At 48.6% G+C, this 17826-nt stretch overlaps 9 protein-coding genes across 9 annotated transcripts; 3 read left to right on the top strand and 6 right to left on the bottom strand.

The window, feature by feature from the left end:
* Positions 1-77: 77 nt before the first annotated feature.
* Positions 78-634, bottom strand: ASPWEDRAFT_75263 (acyl-CoA-binding domain-containing protein; the record flags this gene model as incomplete). The annotated part of the gene is made up of 3 exons (XM_040839534.1): positions 78-185; positions 249-314; positions 380-634. Coding segments are annotated over 3 exons (429 nt in total), but the record flags the coding sequence as incomplete, so codon positions are not given.
* A 76-nt stretch (positions 635-710) lies between these two features.
* ASPWEDRAFT_44204 (putative U-box domain protein) lies at positions 711-2410 on the bottom strand. The gene is made up of 3 exons (XM_040836207.1): positions 1890-2410; positions 1269-1806; positions 711-1220 (listed from the first exon to the last, which is right to left on the bottom strand). The coding sequence occupies exons 1-3, from the start codon at positions 1970-1972 to the stop codon at positions 987-989; spliced, it is 855 nt and encodes a 284-aa protein (XP_040685828.1). The 5' UTR covers positions 1973-2410; the 3' UTR covers positions 711-986.
* Positions 2411-2574: 164 nt separating this feature from the next.
* On the bottom strand, positions 2575-3690 carry ASPWEDRAFT_44203 (RpiB/LacA/LacB family sugar-phosphate isomerase). Its single transcript, XM_040836206.1, has one exon. It carries the CDS (start codon positions 3415-3417, stop codon positions 2932-2934), a length of 486 nt encoding a protein of 161 aa, XP_040685827.1. The 5' UTR covers positions 3418-3690; the 3' UTR covers positions 2575-2931.
* A 1286-nt stretch (positions 3691-4976) lies between these two features.
* ASPWEDRAFT_31084 (triose-phosphate isomerase) lies at positions 4977-5831 on the top strand (the record flags this gene model as incomplete). Its single annotated transcript, XM_040833501.1, has 1 exon — positions 4977-5831. One exon carries the CDS (start codon positions 4977-4979, stop codon positions 5829-5831), a length of 855 nt encoding a protein of 284 aa, XP_040685826.1.
* A 413-nt stretch (positions 5832-6244) lies between these two features.
* ASPWEDRAFT_116799 (dihydroorotate dehydrogenase 2) lies at positions 6245-7849 on the bottom strand (the record flags this gene model as incomplete). The annotated part of the gene is made up of 2 exons (XM_040828683.1): positions 6245-7306; positions 7367-7849. The coding sequence occupies 2 exons, from the start codon at positions 7847-7849 to the stop codon at positions 6245-6247; spliced, it is 1545 nt and encodes a 514-aa protein (XP_040685825.1).
* Positions 7850-8389: 540 nt separating this feature from the next.
* On the bottom strand, positions 8390-10730 carry ASPWEDRAFT_71478 (uncharacterized protein; the record flags this gene model as incomplete). Its single annotated transcript, XM_040839176.1, has 4 exons — positions 8390-10096; positions 10155-10487; positions 10551-10640; positions 10712-10730. 4 exons carry the CDS (start codon positions 10728-10730, stop codon positions 8862-8864), a joined length of 1677 nt encoding a protein of 558 aa, XP_040685824.1. The 3' UTR covers positions 8390-8861.
* Positions 10731-10910: 180 nt separating this feature from the next.
* ASPWEDRAFT_139709 (putative chromatin remodeling complex subunit (Arp8)) lies at positions 10911-13921 on the bottom strand. The gene is made up of 4 exons (XM_040829389.1): positions 13450-13921; positions 13311-13389; positions 12809-13211; positions 10911-12746 (listed from the first exon to the last, which is right to left on the bottom strand). Exons 1-4 carry the CDS (start codon positions 13490-13492, stop codon positions 11103-11105), a joined length of 2169 nt encoding a protein of 722 aa, XP_040685823.1. The 5' UTR covers positions 13493-13921; the 3' UTR covers positions 10911-11102.
* On the top strand, positions 13866-15460 carry ASPWEDRAFT_44197 (ADP-ribosylation factor family protein). The gene is made up of 5 exons (XM_040836205.1): positions 13866-14212; positions 14286-14324; positions 14388-14471; positions 14547-14870; positions 14939-15460. The coding sequence occupies exons 1-5, from the start codon at positions 14138-14140 to the stop codon at positions 14963-14965; spliced, it is 549 nt and encodes a 182-aa protein (XP_040685822.1). The 5' UTR covers positions 13866-14137; the 3' UTR covers positions 14966-15460.
* Positions 15461-15508: 48 nt separating this feature from the next.
* On the top strand, positions 15509-17375 carry ASPWEDRAFT_161440 (zinc-dependent alcohol dehydrogenase). The gene is made up of 9 exons (XM_040829811.1): positions 15509-15923; positions 15981-16032; positions 16087-16168; positions 16220-16241; positions 16293-16373; positions 16425-16518; positions 16581-16631; positions 16692-16948; positions 17002-17375. Exons 1-9 carry the CDS (start codon positions 15692-15694, stop codon positions 17184-17186), a joined length of 1056 nt encoding a protein of 351 aa, XP_040685821.1. The 5' UTR covers positions 15509-15691; the 3' UTR covers positions 17187-17375.
* The last annotated feature ends 451 nt before the right edge of the window (positions 17376-17826 follow it).

The raw sequence follows: 17826 nt of genomic DNA, 5'->3' as shown, positions 1-17826 counted from the left end.
CCTGGTATATTCCTTAATTCATATCATAAATATATCATCGTCCTCATCCATAAATCCTAATCCCAATCCTACGACCTGGTCCCGTACTTGTCGATAAGAATATCCACCTGCTTGATATACTCCACCTGAGCCTTTTGCTCGGTTATATGGCCCACTTTCTTCCAAGCAGCGTATTTGAATTTTGCCTGTCAATCCATCAGATCAATAAAAAAGATACCGCCAACCCATAAAACGAAGAAACCGCATACCTCAAACTGATACCCAGCAGGCTTAACCGGCTCTTCATTCCTCGCGCGCTTGAAATACCCATAAAGCTACATCCAAAATCAGCAAAAACACCCCGCTCCCCCATTAAAACCCCAAGGAAAGAAGGACATACAACCAACTTCTCATCCGACACCGGCTCCCTACCAAGCATCTTCACCAAAGCCGTGGCAAACGTGAATCCGGCCTCAAGAGCAGCAGCCTGCTCCTCGTCCAACGAGGCCGTTTTATCGTCTGCTGACAGTGCTATTTCCACGGCTGTCTGGAGGGTTTCTTTGTTGATGCCCGATGCGGCGGTTTGGACTTCGGTGGTGAATTTTGTTCTGGAGGTGGCGGAGTCGAGGGCTTGGAAGTAGTTTGGGGTTGGCATTTTGGAGGGTTGATTTTATAAGTGTATGAATTTTGGGGGGAGGATGGGGGATGGATTATTGTTGGAGTTGGATGGTATGTATGTCATTGTTCATTCAACGTAACCATGACTCGATCAAAATGTCGACATGAAAGACAAAAAGGTTATTAGACAATATCTACAAGAATCAAAGACATCAAATTCTATCACACAACCCAAGACGCCGATATTATGCAAAAGGCAAGAATCAGTGACGGGTATTCCTCGCTTTTGACAAACCAAGAATTACAATCACTGTCGGAGACAAAAAAGGAATAAACAAGAATGGAAGAAAAACAAGATAAAAAGAAGAAGAAGAAAATCAAGCTGGCAATCACCAGTCCACAGCCCATCCATTCTTATTGAGGAATTCTTCACAGGCAGCCTTGAGGGCATAGTTTGAGCGCAAATCGTTGATGGACATAGATACCCGGGTGATGGGGTCAACGCCGGATTGCTCGACGTACTTGGTAATTCCTATGCGATCGAAACTGCTGCCCGAGGGGGTGATGACGGGATCGTGCATGATTTCGAACGTGATGCCGTCGACGAGATAATCTGGGACAACCTGAAAGATATGAATATGAGAGCAGAGGATAAGGGTGAATGGACATACTCTTTCTTGGATATCACCATTCGACGCAATGCGGAATGCCTCACGAACATTATGCACGTTCTTCTCCGCATCCCCGCGAAGCGCCTTCTCGTCTTCAGCAAACCCAGTCTGTCCGATCTCCTCTTTCTCCAACTTGGCCTGTAACTCAGCCAGAGCCTGGTGGAGGTCATTCTCGATCAATTGCTCCACACTGCCCAGTGTCTCGTTCATCTCCCGCAGTCGGGACGTCTCCTTGGCAGCCCAGATCTGCTGTTTCGCGCGGAGGACGGTCTTGGACAGATTCTCGGTCTGGACGTTCTTGCTCGCCAGACTCGCCTGGTATGCGTCAATGGCTACATCGTACGCCTCCTGCGGCTTCTGGAGACCCAGCAACGCCTGCGCTAGGTAGTAGGAGCTCTTGATGCTGGTGGGGTTCTTGGGGCCGTAGAGGTCGATCGCGGCGCGCGCATCGTGTTCCACACCGGCCCATTTCGCCAGTTTTATCCGGGTCAGGGCGCGGTTCGTGAAAAAGGTAGGTTCGCTGGGGTTCTTCTGGATGCTTGATGCGTAGTTCTGTCAGTTTACTCCTGAAATAGCTGGATAGCTTTGTTGTTTTTTTTTTTTGAGTTGGTTTGAACTCACGCTTGGGAGTATAGATCCTCAGCGCCATTGTAATCGCCATCCTTGAAGAGGCGATTGCCTTTATCTTTCAATTCGAAGGACATCTTTCGGAATGGGGCGGATGAACCTGGAGACTGGGAAGACTTGGTCGCACTTTTTTGTGAGTTGATTAGGAATACAGTCGGGGGACAATCAGTCAGCGGTGGGGCAAGTGTGTTTGAAGATCCACCGGCAGCGTTCCTGACGGTCAGACCGAGGGGAAAAGGATCAAAAGAGTGTCAACTATCAATTGCGAGGATGATACAGATGATAAGTCTGGATAGAATTAATCCACGATACAAGGCTGGCAGTGTGTACTTAATCCCACCAAGCCGACTAACTGTGACTGCGGAGCAATCAGTTGTATCAGTTCTAATCAGCTTCAATCAAACAGAAACAGCAAGACTCAAGTTCCGAAAACCTGGAATGGTTCTCAAGCCGGAGGACTTGATGATGAGATTCAGAAAGCATCATGAAGCAGCCTTCTGATTGTCTGGCACGATGACTGAAGCCCACTTTTGCAATCGAAGCTGATCGATCCCCGCAGAATCGACGATACGGATGATCGGCCATGACTCAGCAATGGCTGGAGTATAGACAGCTATATCTCATTATATAGATCTACGACATGCAGCAAGGACAGATCATGTTCAGGTGAGTTATTCAAGATGGTATATATATTTTCTGTCTATCCTGTGTGATACTATCTAAGAGACCCAAACCAGGAAGCGAAAATGGGCGAACAAAAAGAAGAACGACAATTCGGCCAGCCAAATTCCATTCCGTGAGAATCGTGGTATCATTGACTCGTTTCAATAATCAGATGATGCTGATAAATAATAGAAAAATATAGGGTCTTTCTCTCGAATATAGACAAATTGAAGAGAACGCACGGGGAAGGACGAATCGTGACCCGGTCAGGTGGTGACATCCCATGACGAGATCCAATTCGTTGGCTGTGGTATGCAGATGTTCCCGAATCGGATATCATCGAGGGTATAATATTGTTGATTGGTATGTTGGCTTAGACAACACCAGCGAACTGGGCTTCATAGTCGCAGATGGCCTGCACCTTCGCGGCAGAGCCACTCTTGGTATCGAAGCGGTAGGTGAGCCACTCGCCAGCGAGTTTCTTCGCCAGTTCGATGCCGATGACACGCTGTCCGAAGCAAAGGACCTGAGCGTCGTTGCTCAGGATGGATCGTTCGACGGAGAAGGAGTCGTGTGCGGTGACCGCGCGGATGCCAGGCACTTTGTTAGCCGAGATGGCGACACCCAGGCCAGTGCCGCAGATGAAGAGACCACGGTCGGCCTTGCCTTCTCGGATGAGCTTCGCGCCATCGACGGCTGGGTGAGGATAGGCCGTTTTGTCGGAGGTGGAGTTGACGCCGACGTCGATGATGTCGGAGACAAGGGGGGACTTCTCCAGGAAAGCCTTGATGGTTTCCTTGTAAGGAACACCGGCCTCATCGCAGGCCATGACGATACGGAGGGGCTGAAGGTCAGACATTGTGAGATAGAGGTGAGGGAGATTTAAGGTAGGTCAAGATAGGTTGCTGTGGATAGAGATGGCAAATAGAATGTTAGGGAGAATAGATTCTGGATGATTGAATTGGACAGCAAGGAGAGAGGAATTCAAGGCCCTTTTATATCCAGCCATGCTGGATTGTCGCACAGCCGGTCAGCCACAGCTGAAGCCATCATCCATTCTGTTGTCCAGCCAGACCGGATCCAGACAATCGAACGGCTCGATCAATGAGAGTCGATGGCTGGTTTCGGACGAGCCCCGCAGTGCGTCACAATGATTTGTTTTATTTCATTTATGAATTTATCCAGGTTATTATTATGTATATTAGTTAATCTATCGGATTATTTAGGAATGGGGAATAGAATTAGAGATATCCTGGTTCTATCTGCGTGATTATAGTAGCTAATAGAAGACAACCTGGAAGTAGGCCTAGAACAGTACCAATACATTATACCATCTAATGCCATCTGAATATGATATTCACCGTATCTCCTGCATCATGCAGAGAAGCAGAGAAAAATCTGAGAATCAGTTGACCTATACATAGTACTAATCATACTATGGCAGCTACCCCGGAATGCCCATTCTGGGGTTCGGCCGGTTCCACTTTTACCGGTTAACTATTATGGGGAAAGCCTTCATCACGGAGATACTGGATGTAGCTACCCATCTGCATTATATCGGATTGCAATATTTGGTAATCCAAATATTTTGATATTATCTTCTTGAACAGATACTTATCCAGACGACTATACACAATATTTTACAATACTGTGGTGATTGTACATCTGCCTCTGATTGGCCGCTGGCTTGAACGTGACAGCCGAATCAGGCAACTTTCAGCTTTCCCGGTTTCATCAAGACATCCAACCTTGTCCCACTTACGAGGCTATCGTTTGCTCACGGATCGTCGGAATAGACTCAGGTACGTGCCTCTGCTCGATGCGATTCTCTCGCTTTCCATGGCTTCATCTCAACTCACCTTCCCAGAATCTTGATTTGGTCCGACCCCTCTTGCCCCTCATTGCTTCAACCTTCCCGTGTCTATCCAAGATAATACAGGCCATATCGAAATAGGACCCAGAAAGTGAGTACCATAGTATTCTACCAGAATGATCGACTGAACAGAACTGACCTTGCAATACCAGACGATAACCACCCGATTCATTCTGCCTATCTCAGTCCCGCTCAACAACCTCAACTCTCGCCCAAACAGGGAATATCGGCGGTGACGTGACATCATCGTCGGGCAATCAACGTGAGTCTATCCGCGTTTCTTTCGTTTTGTTCCTTTTTTTAGCCTCATACACTCCAAATTGAGTATCTCTCGACCTCCGCTCCCTGGTCCGATTTTCCGACTCGGTGTCTTGAACCTGCAACCAACGCAATCAAGTCGGACCACACGGCGGAGATGGGACAGTTAATTTCCGAGCTTCAATCCGAAGATGATACCAAAACAAGGATGAATGGATCAAAAAATTAGACTCAGCAACCACAACAGCCACAATGGCATCAGTGCTAATCTTATCACCAGTATCAAAATGGCCTCAAAACCTGTATACCCTGTTCTCCCGCAAACCTTGCTCATCATTTCCTTGAAAATGTACTTCACCCCCTCTCGGACTCTCGACTATCTCCACGCATTGCTCGACCCAAAGAATGAAATCGTCCGGCCGGAAAACAGGGCTAAACTCCTGCTGGCCTTGATACCCGACTTCCTAACTGTCTACCCCTGCGCTCAAATTATCCAAGACTACGAGTCTAAACTAATCGCTCAATCTGATGATACCACCCTCCCACCCCCCGTCCTACTAGGCGCTCAGGACTGTTTCTGGGAGTCGTTGGGTGCCTACACCGGTGAGGTTTCTCCCCTCGCCCTGCGCTCCGTCGGCGCCTCCATCGTGGAACTGGGCCACGCCGAACGCCGCTCCATCTTCCACGAGACAGACGACGAAACCGCCCGCAAGGCCGCTGCCACCTCGGCACACGGCATGATACCCCTCGTATGCATCGGGGAAATCACCGCCCCGGGCCCCGTCGCATCAGAAGCCGTCGGCCGTGCAGTAAGTGAATGCGAAGTCCAAGTTCGCGCCGTCTTAAGCGCCATCCCCGCCGACGCACCCGTCATCTTCGCCTACGAACCTGTCTGGGCAATTGGGAAACCCGCCCCCGCGGGCGTCGACCACGTCTCGGCCGTCGTGGATGGCATCAGAGCGGTAATTGGGAAACACGAGGGTGATGTCCGTGTCTTGTATGGGGGAAGCGCGGGGCCCGGGCTATGGGGTCAGGGAGGTCTTGGAAAGGCCGTCGATGGTATGTTCTTAGGCCGATTCGCGCACGAAATTCCTGGTGTCCAGAAAGTCGTCAAGGAAGTTGGGGAAACTCTGGGTGTTTGATATGAACAGATAAGAGGTATGTGTTACGTGATACGAATTACATAGTATAATAGTATAGTATAGCATGTGATGGGCGACGCTTTATGAAAATAATAATATCGCTCTTCGTTGTTTGATACTGCGTTGTTTTATACTGGCTTACATTGTACATATCTACATCCTTGCAGCGCTCAAAAGCGGGGTGAAATTGCAGATCTCACCCACTTTACAAGGATGTCATTAATTTTGTTTCGTGGAAGCAAGCATTTTCAATTCGTAGGTGATTATGGTGTTATTGATAGATGGGTAATTGTGTTTATTATTTCTTCACTCTGGGTTTTGGATTTAGTAACAAGTCTATTTTTGTGGGAAAAGTAGAATAAAGATAAATCAACTGTCATTCAAACATATATACAATCGTCTCTTTCAACTTTTTACTCCTTCTTCTTTTCCTCGCGCAGTTCCTGCTTGACACGAGTCACAGTGCCAGTTCCGCCATACACAATACCGGTGTACATCATAGCCACAGAGGCACCGGCATCCAGCACGGCGCGGGCCTGGGCGCCGTTCGTGATGCCACCAGAGGCGAAGAGAACCTTGCGCGGGCTGCTAGCGGCAACGGCTTCAGAGTTGGGCTCGGCGGGGGCTTCGTCGAGATGAGCCCTGTACCGGGCTACAAGGGCAACTGTGCGGTCGAAAAGCTGGGGACCGGAGTATCCTCCGGTTTCCTTGATTGTGGTCTGCTCCTTGGCTGGGAGTGCGGTGCCCTTGGGGAGTGGGTCGGGGCGTTGGTTGGTGGTGTTTCCGACAATGATGCCGTCGACTCCTGAGCCGCGGACTGCGTCGCAGACGCCCTGAACCTGCTCGTCTGAGTCTTCGTCTGGACTGACCTTGACCATTACGAAAGGCTTCGTCTTGCGGTCAATGCCCTTTGCTGCTCCGACGACAGCGGATAGGATGGCAGTCAGAGGTGCGGTTGCCTGGAGATCGCGCAGACCGGGGGTGTTGGGACTCGACACATTGACGACAAGGATATCAGCGTACTTGGCCAAGCGGTCGACGCAGTACACATAGTCTCCTTTGACGGCTTCGATGTCGGAGTCGGGTGTTGTCTTGTTCTTGGCGACTTGAACGGCGAGGAGCTTTCCGGGCAGAAGACTTCCCGGGGGAACGTCGGCTTCGCCATCCAAAACTCGCTTCTCAGCCAGTTCGTGCAAGCCAAAGCCGTTCGCATACGCAAAGTCACGGACTCGCTGTTCCAGGATGGCGGCCATATGGTCTGCACCTTTGGAGTTGAGACCGTAGCGATTGATCATGGCCTTCTGGGAGGGAAGTCGGAACACACGAGGCCGAGGGTTGCCATCTTGCGGCAATGGGGTCGTTCCTCCAACTTCGACAATTGCCGGCCCGATCGCAAACAATGGGTCCGGAATCTCAGCGTGCTTGTCAAGGCCACCGGAGATACCGATAGGGTTGGAGAGCGTATACCCGAAGACCTAGCAATTAATGGTTGCTAAGTATGTACATCTATAGATCATCGATGATAAGAAACTTACCTCAGTCGTCAGGGCCCCATCGCCATCTGGGTTACCCCGCTCTCTGGGGTGAAGCCCAAATTTGTAGAGTTGCTTCAGAGTATCCACTCCCAAATGGTGAGCATCCTCAGCATCGGGGTACAACAATCTAATGAGAGGAACCACGCCATAGCGGTGGAAGCTAGCTCTGGTGTCTGTTCCGTAAACGTATCCAACAAAGAGAGTGAGAGCCAAAGATGTGCCGAGCACAGTTCTTCTAAACCTGCGACCCGCCTTCTTGGGAGCCTCTTTCATAGCCTTTGGGGCCTCCTTTGGGATCTCCTTAGCAGCCTCGGCGGCAGCATTCTCTGTAGCAGCAGCAGCGTCCGTGGCGTACCTCACGGTACCCTGGGGCTGCACTGCACGCTTGTGTAGGACCGAAGGTCGCTGAATGCAACGGGGAGACGCAACGCGAGCCCTCAAGCCCGCAGACCTCCAAGCGAGAGCGGCGGAACTGGCAGCCATCTTGACAAGAGTAGATTTACTTTCTTGATTCTATGTCAAAACCATGCGCAAAGTACCAAGTACCAAGCAATAGATCTGGATGGTAGTCAGCATTGTTGTACTAGATCAATTGTTCAGACTGGTATGTTTGGAAGATGATGACGTTGCAACATAGAAGCTTTCCAACATGATATCTGAGAAGAGGAACTGCTCAAGTGCTCCGATCCGAGATCCCGAGCCCGACATGGCGCCGACAGCGGAATTAAAGAGAAGAACATTGAATAGGGCAAAACTCACAATCAAAATGCAGAATCTATTTATTCAGACCTGCTGCGTCGGAATTGAGGGAAAAACCAAAAACCAGCAAGAATTCCCAGTCGTTTACAAAGCAAGCCTATCCACAGAGGGATGGAATTCGAGAACGACGATTTTCTCCCGGTGTTTCTCTTGCGCCAAAACGAAATCCGGAAGTAGCGGGCGGTCAGTTATTATTACCGGCAGAATGTACCTTGTATCCCGGGCGGTGTACGGCTTGTTCGTTATCATGGCATCATAGCGAAAGCCTGTAGATTAGATTGCATTTGACATTGATTCGTTGCTATGGACTGAATTATCTCCAAAGATTCTTAAAAAAAAGTACATACAATAAACCTCCAAGCTGGGCTCCTGAAGAGGAGGGAAACAAAGTAAACAATTTCCATCCAATTCGCAAGAAAAAACCGATTGATTCCATTTGTGCCAGTTAACGCCAATCACTTTTGCTGCCCTCGACACCAATGCGAAGCCTATCGTGACGGACTCTTTGCGGCTAGGGACAACGTTCTGAAAAATATCAGGTAAAGAAATCTGAGGCGACACGGCAAGATTACCAAAGCATGATGACAAGATATGGGTATGTAGTCTTTGAAGTGACAAAAAGAAACAAATGCTGCTCAATAAGAGAAGAGAAGCACTATGAGTATGCAGCCGTGTGACTTGAAAAAAGGAAAAAAGGAAAAAAGGAAAAAAGGAAAAAAGTTGGAAGTATGGATGACTACTCGTCACTCATTCTGTCATCGTCTTCCGCATCTTGGGCATCATCAACACTCCCTTCTCTGCCCCCTTCGTTCTGCTCTTTGGGTGATTCGGGTTCGTCACCTGGGCCCTCTGGAGGGGGAGGCATGGTCTCTGCAAACTTGGGATCGATAGCTGCTCTGTGTAGAGAACGTTTGTAGACCTCTGCCTCATCGGGATCGCGAACCGCAACCTGAAGCTGGTCGACTTGGTCTTCCTTCGTCTTGGGACGAGTAGGTGCTAGACCAGCCTGAGCAATGGTACGGGCTCGCTCCGGCTTGAGACGAGTCTTGCCCAGAATTGGGTAATAATAGGCACCCTTTTGCTTGGAGGCATTTTCGCCTTGGTCGTCCTTCACATCCGAGGGATCAAACAAAGTCACAGCGACATCCTTCTGCTTCACATCGTTACCCAGAGTTTGGGCACTAGTAGCATATGTGCGAACACGATCGAAACGATGGAATTTTGTGTTGTCGGACCCTTCATGACGGTAGAGTTCCTGGTTATCGCGGTCGGGGTTCGAAAGATGTAGACTTGAGATGACGGCCTTGGTAGAGTCCTTCTCCGGTAAGAAAAGATCGTAATCCCATGGAACCGGGCCAGGGTCGGGATAGATGTTGGGGTTCGTTTTGTGTAGGGCGGCCTTTGTCGCATGTTCCTGGCACACACGCTCCTCAGGTGCAGATGGAAGCAGGACAGAAACATCCATGCGTTTGTCCCGCTTCCCAGAAACACCCTGAACAGGTGCCTTATCGAACTTAAACTGGACAAAGCCTCCAGGGTCCGGGAATCCTTGCAGGTCAGGCAGGAGAGGAAAGAAACCAACAGGTTTCAGCTTCGGGTTGTCAGGATGAACCGGTTTGGCCCAAGCATCGAGTTCCACCTTGGTCGGGGTGTGGCCTTTGATTCTGCTTGAAGTATCTTCACCGGAATGTTTGCTCTCTGGGTGTGCAATGTCAAATCCTTTCTGGATATACCGCTTTATATAAGCCGGGTCGTCCTGGGACACCTTGTTTTTATCCTGACGAGGTCTTGCTCTAGTAGGAATAGCCTTTCCGCCGTCTGGTGCGCGAAGACCGGCCGAGATATATTGCGTACGACGCAGGAAGCTGACATTGGTGTTCTTGGGTGCGGGGTTTTTCAGTTGGTCCAAATTCATAAGAAGAGGGAGATCGGCAGGGTCGATTGGCTGAGGATTCTCCGGTGCCATGATAGCTGCGCAAAATTGATTAGTTCTTCCTTTCATACAATTCCATGAGAGAAGCAAACATACCGCTTTCATCACCGAGGTGAAGCCCCGGAATACCTACCAGGTCAATTGGCATACCACCTTCAGCGTCAACATCAATATTCGGTTCCTCCCGTCGAGCCAAGTTCGACGCAAATCCAGGAGTAAGAAAACGGTCTAGACCCTCATGCGGGATGTCAAGAAACTTCGGGGGCATGTCCGGGGGAGGGAGGTCATTTCGATAGCGCAAAGAGGCTATATATTCCTGGTGAAAACCCCCGGAGGAGCTGCTTTCCTTGGACTTCGATTTCGACATGGTGTATGCTGCGTCTGTCGCTGGCTCTGGAGTCGGGGTATCGGAGTGGGACGGCGTGTATTCTTTTGAGGTCGATTAGCGGACGTTCTCGAATTCGTGATGCGACAGCTCTTTTTCAGACTTACGGGGGCTGGGGAGAAATATCGGGGGAACCTCAGAGTCAGGGACAAGAGGCACAGATGGATCCCTACCACTCGAGTCAACGGGTGAGAGAACTGATAAGAGTATATAAAATGAGTAGGAGAGCCCGACCAACTGAGACAGCTTGAATTGAGGGCAAACTTACTTGGGGTTGGAGACACCATTCTGCAGTTCTTGACCGCCTGATTCTTCAAGTTAGCGTGTGAAGATGATTCCGAGGAGGGAGGAATATTGTTCCGTGATTACCGGGAAATCGGAGGAGCTTAGTAATCACATAGTGAATGGTGTCATATTTCCAGTGATAAAGAATTAGTGAATGAATGTAAACTGATTACTTGTTTTTGGTGGGAGTCAATCCTTTAATATCATTTAGATAGTTTAATATTCTGCTATCCTGCTTCAGAATTCAACCAATTGGTTATAAGCCATACTATTTTGATACAAGAGAACCCATAAAATCAATAAGATATCTCAAATGCCATCCTTCATAAAAGTAAATAAGAAAAGGGAAATAGAATAAATAAAGTAGCATCGAATCAATAAGCCCACATGCACTTGTACGCCATGAGTCTGTGGCCCAATCTATCATATTCCAACTGACCGATCCAGCTGTCATTAGTTCCACTCAGCTTCCCGAATACACTTGCGCCCTTCCATACAACGACTTGCGGGTCGAGATCTCTTGGAGGCGTACCAATCATGATCTCCTTGGCGAATCCTGGGCGAAGGTACTGTAATCGCTCCTCGAGGAAGGAATGAAAGCCGTTGATCTGGCTTCCGCCTCCAACGATCATGATTCCTCCAAGGAAGTCTCGCATTTTACGTTCCTCTCCGCGGGTAGCGTGTGCAATAGAAGTAAGGATGGCAGTGTCCAGTGGGAACACAGGGGGTATGTCATCTCGTTCTTCAACAGTAGGCGCACGAGGCTGTTGCGGGGCTTGAGCTTGTCCTCCGACGGCTGGAGTCGCCGCTCCACCTGCCTGAGGAGTACCCAGGGCCTCCGGTGCAGGAGAGCCAGCAACTGAAGATCGAGGAGTAGCATCAAGTTCTTGCACGCGACTGAGTGCATTGACTTGTTGGGAACGACTCGGTGTTGATTGCACGTCCAAAGTGTTTGAGTGAGTCTCACCATTGACTTGTCCATTAGCCTGTGGGGGAGCAATGGTGGTCAGGATCTCGGACTGAGCCGCAGACACCGGGTCGTTTGGTTGGCCGTCATAAATATCAACCGAGCGTTCAATCAGAGTCCTCCGTCCGTTGATTTTGTCTGAATTCTCGAAGATAGATGGTTGAAAGTAGCCCATGGGAGCCAGATGCACTTCGTCGTATGCCTTGAAAGTGTACTTTCGGGTATCTTGGCCGGCGACACGGAGGTGAAAATCATAAACCTGAACAGAAACACTGGCTTCATTCATGGTGCAAATGTTTTTCTTCAGCTCCTCGGCCAACAAGAAATCATACCTGCGCCACAGGTTTATCTCGGCATAAGGAAAGTGGTCGTAAAGCATCATTTTGATGAAAGTCTCGGTCACGTCTGCTCCTCCGTATTTCAGATTGACCCGGGAGTTTTCAATACACATGCCCTCTTCGACGCAACATATAGATGTCTTTTGCGCACCAATGTCAACAACACAGGCCGAGGTGAATCCCGCGCCAAAGGTAGCAGCAAGACTCTCCTGGATAAAACAAACGCGGGCAAATGCGAACTCTCGCATCAGCATCTCTAGAACTTGTGACACGTACGACTTCTCGTAGAGATCCGGAATGACGAATACGCATGAATATTGAGGCCATTCCTTCTTGCTTGTAAGGCCCAATTGGTTCTTGATCGCTTCTTCGAGAATCAATGAAATGTCCAAGAACATAAGTCTCTTGCTGTTATAGTCCTTCTCATTACACCATCCATATCTCATTGGCCAATATAGCTTATAACGAGGATTTGAAGCATCGGGTATTCTCAAAGCTTCTTGCCCGACAATGTATTCGGGCGCCGAAGCTGGTGCATCCGGGATTTCTGTCCAGTCCACACGCATGGGATCGTTGTGTTCAGAAATCGTCTCTGGTACCGTTCTCCGATTATAATTGACGACCATTTCTTTCGAGTTCGGCAGGGTCCTGCGTTTGTTCTGGCGCATGTGTACCTTAAGGTCCGCGACCATCGTGGAATATTGGGAGGAAAACTATGACAAGAATTAGATCCAGCACATCGCAATTTTAGCCTTGTACACCAATTGGAACAAACCTCAGAACCAAACATCTTCTCTGGCTCCATCGCAGAATCATCGTCCAGCTTCAACCTTTTAGGGTTGGGTTCTTCCCTGTCCTCGGATTCGCTGGTAGAAGACTTCCTTGCAATTACCATAGGAACAGTCTTTGGTAAAGCATCGCTGGCCAGCCCGATTCGAAGATTTTGACTGCCAAGATGTATGACAATGACCTTGGAGCCAACTGTCTCAACTTCACTCTCTTCATCCTCCATGTTTGTATCGCCATCATCTGCGTCCGGTTCGGGAATTCCCAGGTCATTCGCTTTTTCCATCGCAAGAGCACGGTCTCGGTCCTTGGCTGTTTTGGCCATCCGATTTCTATTCTCTTCATTTTGCAACCTAAAAGCCAAATACTGGTCGTCTCTCTTCAGGTAATCGCTATAAGAGAATCAACGGTCAGCGATCAAAGTTGTGACAAGAATAGAGGTTCGATTCGAGGGAGGGATAGTAAGCGTGGAGACAGATGCAGAAACATACGTGTAGTAGTTTTTCTGGTTGATCGCAGGTATCTGAGGCCAGCTCGATAGATCCATATTGTTATCGGTTCGTTCAAGGCCTATGAAGATCAGTGGCCTGGTCCTAGCAGGGCAACAAAAAGTATCCCAAGAGAGCTTACCCTCATCCCGAAGGAGAGCCTTTCCAGACTTCTTGCCAACCATGGTGTATCAGTTGGCAGAGATGCCAGTGAGCTGGATAAAACGGAGTGCGGAGGTTTCTAGGAGAAGCTCGGTACGGAGGAGTGCGGCGAAGATGGCGGATCGCAAAGATGCGCTCAAACGAAGCGGGAGACTGGTTGGTTCAAATGAGGAATACCATAAACACTGGCGATCAAAGTGACAGCATACACGACGCTTTAGAGAAGACAGTAGTAGACGCTGAACACGATACCGCAGCAGCTAATGATAATGGCGACAAAAGAGGCCGCGGCGCAATCCTTCTACAGTCAAGTTAAACCTGAGACTCTCCTACTTTAGGGCCATCCCAGCTTGGGCCAGGCCGATCGGCGCAGAACAGCAACAGTCCAGTGTGATTGCCACCAAATATCGCGTTTAGTCAGCGATTGATTATTTGATGATGCGTTTGCCGTTTCACATTATACCTTCAATAAGTAATTAAAAAACTTCAATTTTGAATTCGTCATCTTCTCGAGGACATCCTGTGTAAGCTCACTGGCTGACCTTCTTGGCACTCATTCGCCTCCATCCCACCGCTTCCTGTCATCGCGTCTGCGATCTCCGCAACACCATCCATCTGTCACTCACTCACCGACGAAAGAACCACCCCTTCGTCACCAACAGCACATCATGGGAGCCTCGTTATCGCGGTTATGGTCCTTGATCTGGACTAAGAAGGAGATTCGGATCCTTATCCTGGGACTCGTATGCTATACATAACACTAGGCGATAAGTGTCGACGGGTCTGGGGGCTAATGCATTTGTTTGAACAATTTAGGACAATGCCGGAAAGACCACACTCCTCTACAGATTGAAGGTATGTTGTTTTGGGATATGGATGTGGGGCATCAGTACGCTGACTTGTATACTGCTTCAACAGATCGGCGAAGTTGTTACCACGATACCTACCATTGGATTCAATGTCGAGTCGGTGACGTATCGAAATCTGAACTTTAACGTTTGGGTATGTTTCAGAAGTGCTGTCTAGAATGCGAAATAGACGACTGGAGACAAACTAATACAATGTCTTCTTATACAGGATTTGGGAGGCCAAACATCGATTCGTCCGTACTGGCGGTGCTACTACGCCAACACCGCCGCCGTCATATTCGTCATCGATTCCACTGATATTGAGCGACTGGGAACAGCTGCCGATGAGTTGGCAGCCATGCTGAATGAGGAGGAACTCCGTGATGCCAACCTACTGGTGTTTGCAAACAAGCAAGACCAGCCTGGTGCCAAGGGTGCGGGTGAGATCTCAGAGGCCCTGAAACTGGGAGAACTCCGGGATCGAAACTGGAGTATTGTGGCCTGCTCTGCCATCGATGGCAAAGGTCTCGATGAGGGCATGGATTGGTTGGTGGTTAGTTGACCCTTGCGCAGCCGCACTGTTTTGGTTTATTTCCAACATGCTGACGTTTTTTACTATAGCAAACCCTTCAATCGGAAAACGCATAAGCGCTGGCGTCTTTGTGTCGTGCTATAAATTTGGTTCTTGATATACTCTCTCGATTCCCTCCGAATGACTCGGTAGTGCGTTTTTGCATTTGGGGTGCCTCTTCCCCCTCTTTTCCTTCCTGACTCTGCCGGAATATGCAGAGTCCATGTCCTTATATCGGTACACTTTTTTGATTCCAAAACCTTAAGATAATATCCTAATTGTTTCGGTGGTGGAACTTGTTTGATTCTCGCTGGTATCTGGCATTGTGTGGAAGCATTGGACGCTGATCTGTTCAGCAGAAATCTCAATGGACATAGACTTGATGATAGTTGCGGTCTATGTCCTGTATTCAGTGATATTATGGATGTTTATTTCAATTAGTTGTTCCATACAGAGATAGAACAAATTGAATCATGTGTTGCAATTTCTGCTAGTCATGATGTTGTACACAAAGCCTGTTCAGTATGCTTATCTACAGTCATATCCATTATCTCAATGCACCTATCAAGTAGCAGCATTTTATCAGATACTGAGCCATGGCAAGCTTTCAGGTTGCTGATAATTAACCCCGCATGAGGGACAGGCGAATACCCCTCTCCACCATATCTCCGTTAATTATGGCGGTAAACATCACCTCCAGCAGACTTGACATACTGGCTGATGACTCGCATAGCAGAAATCCAGTCTGCGTATCCCCAAATCCTTTTTATCGCCATAAATATTCCACTCGAGATTGATCCAATATGACTATCCCCCAAACCCAGATCGCAGCAGTGCTTCCTCCATCTGGAGCATCCCCAGACGCAAGGGTGCAGATAAGCACCAATCACCTCGTCCCAGTCCCCGGAGAAGGAGAGTTGCTCATCAAGCTCGAATTCTCCGGGGTGTGTCATTCCGATGTGCACAGTATTCGTGGGGAGACACCCATGTTGACGGATGTGGCGGGTCACGAGGGAGTTGGGAAAGTGGTTTCAGGTAAAAAAAGATCCTTCATTTTCCTTGGCTAGGGATTTCTTTCTGACTTGATTTCAGTTGGTGGCAATGTCCATGAACAGGAATGGGTTGGGAGAAGGGTTGGTATAAGGTCAGTCAGTGCGTGCTGAAGCTTCAAGGTTGGCTAGCTTAATGTATGCAAAAGATGGCTATACAGCTCTTGTCTGAGTTGTGAAATATGCGCTGTAAACAATACAGCATGTCCATATCAGAGAAACGCCGGTGCAGTAAGTCTATCGTCATAGTCGAGAGGAAATGATTTATCTAACAAGCTGCAGAATGTCCCGGGAACATTTCAGCGTCAGTGAATTTGTCGGTCCTTGTTCATGCATAAATGCCGATTGGGTCTAGAGTACATTGTCAGCCCTGCAAACCATGTAACGATAATTCCTCCTGGGCTTTCGCCAGACACAGCTGCTCCTCTTCTATGCGGTGAGTTTTTATATGAGAGAAGATGAGCGGCTTTTGCTGATTTGTTTCCAGCTGGAATTGCAATGTACTCCTCGATCTTGAAGACTAAAACACGCCCAGGAGACTGGCTCGTCCTTCCTGGGGCTGGAGGGGGTTTAGGGCATATGTCAGATTCCAGCTAGCCCTGATTGGAGATCCTCTGTGCTAACAATGGTCCACTTGTTCCAGGGGAATACAAATCGCAGTCAAAAAAGGATTGAAAGTGATTGCAATTGATAGGTATATTGGCTGTGGCTATACCCACTTGGCCACTGGTTGACTGACGGGTTCTATTTCTAGCGGCGAAAAAAAGAAGCAACTCTGTCTCGCCCTGGGAGCAACAAGCTTCTTCGACTACAAGATCGACAACGTTGAACAGGGAGTCAAGTCCCTCACTTCCGGTTTAGGTGCTCATGCAGTAATATGCACGGCTAATGGTGAACCAGCCTATACACAGAGTATGCATCTTCTCCGCAGGATGGGGGTTCTAGTCTGTGTGGGTATACCGAGTGTACCGTTTAGACTACCGGCGACCCCATTCGACATGATTGTCAAGGGTAAGAGATATATGATCTGAGAAAGGAAAGCGATCAACTGACCAGGACAATAGGGCTTACAATTGTTGGTAACTCTGCCGGAACTGCGAAAGAGATGGATGAATTGTTAAAGATGGCTGTGGAAGGAGATATTCGAGCACATGTTGAATGTTTTGAATTGGATTGTATCAATGATGTGTTGGACAGGTTAGAGCGAGCTGAGATTGATGGACGAGCTGTTGTGAGGATTCCAGAGTGATAGGTGAAATACCATCCATGACGATAAATATCCGGGTGGAACTCATACGCTTATCCATAAGGTAGTCTTCTAGTTGCTCCTTTCTCCATGGTGATATACTAGGTAGAGTGGCTGATTGTACACCTACGAATATAACCCGGTATACCCCGTCCATTGATTAATCAAATAACAACGATAATAATTATCGACCTCATTACTAAATCGAACATTAATTGAATGAACCATTTGAGGATCATACCTCGTCCACCCATGGATGAAACCGTCTCAGAGCGTTCTCCCTACAGAATCCCCGAAGCCCAAGTGTGCCGCCAGCCAGCCCTCTGATTGGCTCCCCGGACCAAATAGACTCACAACACTCAACGCCAGTCAACCTCCCCACGAGCCTCTCTCGATGTCTGCACATGCTGTCCTGGAGCTCTCCTACTTGCCCTCGTGGATCCTGTCCCGATCGCCCAGAGGATCCTGTGGAGAGCATCCGCATATGGGTCGACCAGATCGCCGTTTTAATACTGAGTAGCCTCGTTTGGTTGATATGCACCACTTTGTTTCGTGTACCCCAATGGTTGCCATAGTAGAGCTAATGTAGAAGTCTAGTCCATAATTATTATTACAATAGGCTTAGTTTAAGCATGTAGCATCT

This window comes from Aspergillus wentii, assembly GCF_001890725.1.
Source record: "Aspergillus wentii DTO 134E9 unplaced genomic scaffold ASPWEscaffold_7, whole genome shotgun sequence".
Taxonomy (NCBI): domain Eukaryota; kingdom Fungi; phylum Ascomycota; class Eurotiomycetes; order Eurotiales; family Aspergillaceae; genus Aspergillus; species Aspergillus wentii.
Note: the sequence above shows the minus strand (reverse complement) of the source record. Positions and strands in the feature narration are given on the sequence as shown.